Source organism: Gavialis gangeticus, unplaced genomic scaffold (genome assembly GCF_001723915.1).
Source record: "Gavialis gangeticus isolate Ggan-Ray unplaced genomic scaffold, GavGan_comp1, whole genome shotgun sequence".
Taxonomy (NCBI): Eukaryota; Metazoa; Chordata; order Crocodylia; family Gavialidae; genus Gavialis; species Gavialis gangeticus.
The window spans coordinates 55,086,892-55,093,494 of NW_017729006.1; the positions used below are offsets into that span (position 1 = coordinate 55,086,892).

General features: G+C 45.5%; 1 protein-coding gene across 1 annotated transcript in view; it reads right to left on the bottom strand.

Moving 5' to 3' along the window:
• LOC109291960 (sodium-dependent neutral amino acid transporter B(0)AT1-like) overlaps positions 1–6,603 on the bottom strand; it is a 46,873-nt gene that overhangs the window by 24,308 nt on the left and 15,962 nt on the right. The window contains exon 2 of the mRNA XM_019509210.1: positions 5,142–5,282. Within this exon, the coding sequence (XP_019364755.1) occupies positions 5,142–5,282 (141 nt within the window). The remainder of the gene's footprint in view (positions 1–5,141; positions 5,283–6,603) is intronic.

Below are 6,603 nucleotides of genomic sequence, written 5' to 3' on the forward strand. Positions count from 1 at the left end.
AGCAGCCCATGCCCCCACCCTGCTCTCGCTCTTTGAACCTGTGCCTCCCTAACCCTGCTCTCAAAACTGTGCGTCACTCCCCCCTCCTCAGGGTTTGACCTAGCAACTCTGTTACACCACTGCAGCTAAGACATCCTCAGTGTGTGGCTCCTAGTCTGAAAAAGTAGGCATGTTAATGTTTTTCTAGGGATTTGAACATGGTGGAATCACACTTACATGTCTGTTAGGTGGAATAGACCCTGTCCCTTAGGTCCTCGCATTTTGGGGGATGTAGCATTTAATTGTGCTTTCTATGTTTCAAGCACCGCCTACAAATGCCTTCAATTGCAACTGAAAGCACTCAGCACTTCTGCAGATCAGATCTCAGGTATCTTTAGGCTGGCACCCAAAAATGAGACAGAAGTCAGCTTTGAAACGTTGTTTACGTGATTTGCCCAGCATTGCAAAGGACCTCTGTAGCAAAAGCAAGGTTATAATCCATTTTCCAGGACAGCATTCAGCTGGTCAAACCCCAAATCAGAATCACAGAATCATAGAAAAGAAGGGCCTGAAGGGACCTCTGGAGGTCATCTCATCCCTCTATCTGAGGCAGGATCATCCTGATTCAAACAATCCCTTACAAATCCTTGTCTAACCTATTACTAAAACTATACAATCAGTGCTATCACACAACTACAAGACATAGGACCCTAAACTGTCACAGGTAAAGCAGAGAACAAAGGCAGTCAGTGTCCTGCTCAAATGCCCATCCAGAAATTGCTAAAATCCTCTCAAGAGATTCAAGGAAGAGAACCACACTGCCTGCTACAGAGGAAAAAGCCTCCCCAGTCCATGCCAATCTGACCATAAGGTAAAATTCCTTCCTGATCCCAAATATGGGGATCAGCCTGACCCTGAGTAGGGGGGCATGACCCTTTATCCAGGAACTTCCAGATTTTAGTCCCAGCAGGAGCACTGGCACACCCAAGTCAAAATCCCCAGCCTTGCCGTAAGCCAACACCCAATGCTTTTGAGGAAGGCAAAAAAAAGCTGTATGATGTGTAGCAACAGGAGAGGAAAAAATTTCCTTCCCTGCCTCATTTGGCAATTGGGAGAGCCCAGAAGCTTGGGAAATACCCCTAGCATAGCATAGGCATAATTACTTCTAGATCATCCCTGATCAAAGCTTATCCGACTTCTTGAATATCTCCAGTGATGAAAATCCCACAACTTTCCTAGGCTGTCTATTACACTGCCTCACTGTTCTAACAATCAAGTTTTTCCTGGTATCCAATCTAAATATACTGTGCTGCACCTTCAAGTTATTGGTCTGTGCCCTGCTCTCTACCACAAGAGAGAAAAGGTGTTCTCCCCCTTCTTTATGGCAGCCCTTCAGATATTTTGAAGACTTCTATTATGTCCCCTCTTATTCACTATTTCTGCAAACTGAACATACCTATTTCTTTCAATCTCTCTTTCCTTCAACCAAGCCTTTTGTTTTAAAATTTCATGTTACTTGTTTTGCTTATTCCTATTGTCCAAAGTATTTCCAATCCCCTCTCAACTTTGTGACATCTCCAGGTAATCTTTGTGTGTTCCCCTTGCCAAGAAAATGTAAAATAAAAATATTAAATCGTATTAGATGCAGAATAGACATCATATAATCTTCCTCTGATACTGGTATCAATAAAATTATCTTGGAATTAGTGTTTAAACACCTAAACCATAAACCTATAGTTTCAATCTGAGGTTTTCTGTGGAGCTGAATCAGATTCCTTAATAACATCTAAATACACTATATCTACTTCATTTCCTTTTCAACTAAAGTTAATAAACAATATTTTTGCCCACTTCTGGACCCTTTCTACCTCCTCCATGTCCTTTTTAAAATGCAGGGCCCAAAACTACACACAGTACTCTAGATGAGGCCTAACCACTGCCTATCACTTCCCATGTCTTGTACCTACTGCTTCTATTGAGGCAGCCCAAAACTGGATTTGTCTTTTCTACAGGTGTCACACTACAGACTCATATTTAGTCTGCGATCCAGGATTACTAGATCTTTCTCTGTAGTGCTGCCATCCAACCGTTTGTCACCCATTTTACATTTGTGTTTTTGATTATTCTTCCTGAGGTGCAGCACTTTGCATTTGTCCTCATAGAACTTCATCCTGTTAGCTGCAGCTCAGATTTCCAAACTGTTAAGATCCTTCTGAATTGTGCCCCTGTTCTTCAGCATTTGCAGTCCTTTCCAGTCCCTCCTTTCTTTTTTGCAACCCCCCTGCCTCATTTACTACACATTTTAATTTCTTCAACAAACCAACCAAGGGTCCTACAGACTACCACCTCCTTCCCTACACAGCCTTGAGCCTACTTCATCCTTTTCACTGACTTAGGTAAGGGTGTGCAGGGAAAAACAGTTCTTCAGTCAGGATGAGTCACATACCATATAAGCATCACAGAGGAGCTAGGCAAGGATAGAACATGCTCAGTGCAGAAAAACTTCCAAGTAGTGACCTCAGCTGCTGATGAACCATTACTAAATACATGTAGACTACAGTTTTCATAGGCTCAGAAGTACCAATTTGACATAGATCTATGATGCTAAGGCAATCCTACCTCCTCCCTATTTCAAGCACCTGTTCCATTCCAAAGCTGGAGACCCTTGAGGTCCATGAAATCATTTTGTTATGATTGTTTGAAGGACAACATTACATATTTTTGTCTAATGTCATTCTCCAAGAGACCGGAGTTACTTCAGCTGGAACTTTAAAACATAAATTCAATCCAAGACAGCTCTCTGGAACAGAAGATGCTGAGCATGCTTATTATAAGAAAAACACTAGATAATGGTGGCACTGTCTGTTGCATTTGCACTTAAGACATGTTTAAATATCTTTAGATAAGGATAAATAAAGAGTAGACCATGATTCAGGCTACACACTCCCACTTGGATCATGGTTGCAACCTGCCCTAAGCCTTTTTAGGGGAGGGCAGCCTAGAAGGCAGCCTAGAGATGAGGTCCCAGGTTTGTTTTTCTTCTTTCAACAAATGACTGTAAAATACATAGGCAGTCCAGGGTGCAGAGACTCAAAACTCTGAATTCCCCATTCCCAATGGACTGGGCTACATGGTCAGGCTCTTTCTTGTCTGCTCTCCTTTAGGTCACTCTCAACTGCCCAGTGAGCTGCCTTCAAAAGGAGGAATGGGAGGTGCCCTGCCCAGACTAGCTTATGGCAGGAGGTTTGGGCATTCTCCTGGAAGGTGGAGATGGGCATTTGAGTCTCTCGGGCTTAGGAGAGGTTGAAACCAGATCTCCCACTTCCTGAGCAAGTTATACACCTGATAGGCTTTTGTGCTGAAGACCAAATCCTCCTCCTGGTATCTTTTGCAATGAATGCTGATATGCTATCCATGTCAGACACTTGCTAGCCACAGAGCAGGCCCAAGGAATTAGCAACTTAAGTGCTTCTAAGCATCCACCTGGTTCACAACAGAGCTCATGCGGGAGTTAGGCATATCGATGTTTGAACTGGTTTGCTTCTTAGCAAGAGGAGTAGCCACAGTCCAGCGAATCTTTCAGGTGAAAAAGGAAGGGCTTAATGAAGTTGGACACTTATGTGGTTTTGCAGCAGTTGGAATGGGATTGATATGGATTGCTTTTAGTAACCTACCATAACAGTTTGGATCTAACACCAAATTTCCTGAAAGAATAATAAATGGTGAGCTACATAGAAGAACACAAGCAAAACCCAGAAGCTGACATTAAAGATAGAAAACAAAAATGAGTGGTCATACTAATGTTATGAGCCAAGCCCTAGGGCAGACCCCTTGGAGTACAGAAAGGAAGACCAAAAAAAAGAAGCCCTGGAGAAAAGGAATACCGGTACATCATGAGCTGAGGGAGATATGTATGACCTGGAGTGAAGTGAAACAGTGAAGAAAGAACTGAGTGGAGGATCATTGTGGAAGTCCTTTGGGCCACTGTTCCTCTCCTATGTGGCCTGATGCAGGTTGCCAGCCTTTCACTTTTCCTGTTCAGTATATGAGAGGCTGCCAGAAGGGTGAGTTGAAGACATGAGTAACAGTGTTTTTATCATACTGACTACACTCAGTTGGATGGCTTTCTTAACCAGTTCAAACACGCATGGCTGTATTCACATGAGCAGGGGCATGTGCTTGCAGCAGCACAGATAGTAGCAGCACAAATTTGTGCTCTTTTTGCTGCAGTGCATTCCTCTGCTCATGCAGTTTGCAGCAGGACATATTGTCCCGCTGCACCCTATGCCCCAGCCAGTCAGGGAATGGCACATGGAGATGGGGGAGCCCCTGCGCAGAGGCACCCTGTGCCTAAGCCAGCCACTCCCCGGCTGGCTGGGGTGCAGGGTGCCTCAAGATGGGGGAGCAGGCAGCCCTGGGCTGGCTGTTGTCCTGTCTCCATGTGCCTGAGTGCAAGGGCTCTGCTGCAGAGCCCCTGCGCTAAGGCACGTGGAGCCCCCATCCTGAGGCACAATGTGCCCCAGCCAGCTACATAGCTGGTTGGGGCACAGTGTGCCTCGAGATGGGAGCACTGAAACATGTCCACTCACACTAAAACACCCTCATGCCCCAGCCAGCTGGGGCAGCATCCATGCATGTGCTGCTGTGGAGTTTTTTTACTGCTGCGAAGTAAATTAATTTATTCCAGCCTAATAAGGATGCACATGTAGGCACAAAATGTTTATTACAGAACTAATTAGTCTACGCTACAGTAAACATCTCATGTAGAGGTGCTCACAGAGAGAGAACTCTATTCATCCAGCTGCTGGCCCAAAGTTCATTCAGAATCTAGCAATATCAATGCTGCTGGTGTTGTGCCCATCCTTAGGTATAGGGAAGCTCATTGAAACCTCCAATATCCTTAAAATCCTTGAAGTCCTATAAACATACAGGACTGCTCACAGTACCTGTCCACTGGAAATGGGACACCAATCAGATAGCTTCAGGACTGTAGTGCTCAGAAGTTGAGTCCTCCAAGCAGTCTGCAGTTCTCTGAGCTGATGTTTGATCCCCTGAACCACTCACTCACCCTGGAGAAAACCTATAATGCCTCAATGCCAAGATTAATTATGTGGGTTCTTGTGCCTTCTGTTTTATTTAGTTATAATCTTCCTCAGACTTACCCACACCCTTCAGGGTGGGATGGATGGAGCTCCAGACCCCCACACTGCCTTTTCTCAGCCTCTGCCCAATGGCAAACTCAAGATGAAGCAGTGGGATGCCCTCCAGGACAAGCAGAATGAGGAAAGGAATCATGAAGGCTCCTGGAATTCAACAAAGGAAAACATTTAATACACGTGAAATACCCTGACAAATCACAGATTGCCGTTTGGCATAGGTATGACAAATGGAACGTAAGCCTAGGTAGTACTTAGATAACATCTCTTTCTATTGTCTGATAAAAATAATATTTCTGACTAATCTTAATATTCAGATTGTTCAGTGGAAGAACTGTTGGCTCTATGAATTCAGCCAAAAGAGGTCGCTTTTTCCTACAGTGGCAAAAATGGGCCCAGATTATGTCCTCATGTTCCAGAAATGAAAATTTTGCATGCAAGTACTTGAAGATTGTTCAGGAAACTGGCTTATATCATTATACCTGCTCCAGACAGCTTATGTAGTACTCAGTGTACCACTTATACCAAGTGGTTAGAGGTGGGCAGAACAATGTGCTTCTCACTGTCTACATGCACAGAGAGGGGTCCTGATTCAGATGCATTTGGGGCTCATAACTGCAACCAAAGTGAGTAGAAATTGTGAGTACTTAGTATCTCTGGTATCACTGTAACAGCCTAAATGATGAGCACCAAGTAAGAAGTCAGGAGATGGTGAATGTTAAGGTTGGGGTGGATGATGAGAGCTTAAATAAACTTTGAAATTGTACCATTTTCACTGCATCAGTTAAAAAAAATTCTCAGTTTTGTTTGGACCTATCTGTTGTTCCTGTGCTGGCCTTAAGCCAGCCAGTCTGTTCTGCTTTATCTTCCTCATCTGCAGGGATCATGGTTTTCTCTGTTAAAAAATTGCAAATTCTTTGATTGAAAACCCCAAAATCCATGATTAAAATGAAATGCCACTATGCATATAGCACACACATTTTTATTGATATATTTACAAGCCCCACACCGCCATAGCAAGCCCCCCCCCACCCCAGCAGCAGCGGGGGTGGTGCAGTGGGGGTTGTGCCCATTGCTGCTGTCAGGCAGGCAGGGGATGACTCACCATGGCAGTGCAGAGCTCCCAGTGGCAGCACTGAGCTTTGCTGCCTGACTCTGCTCTGCCTTGCCACACTTGATCCCTGGAGGCCTTGGCAGGGGGGGCAGCAGGGCAGGGAGCCTGAGCTCACAGGGAACAGGCCACACCCACCTCCACGATGGGCTCTGCTCTGGCCATGCCACCCGTGGTGGAGGGGGAGCTGCAGCCAGGGCAGTTCCACTGTGGGCTGCAGCCAGGGCTCGGGTGATGCTGCAGGGGGCAGGGAGCTGTGGACCTGGGTCCCTGGCCCCATAGCCCTGGCAGCTGGGGTCCCCCTCTGGCAGGGCTGGGAGGGTGAGGAGTGAGGGGCACTGGTAGGGTTGGGGTGTT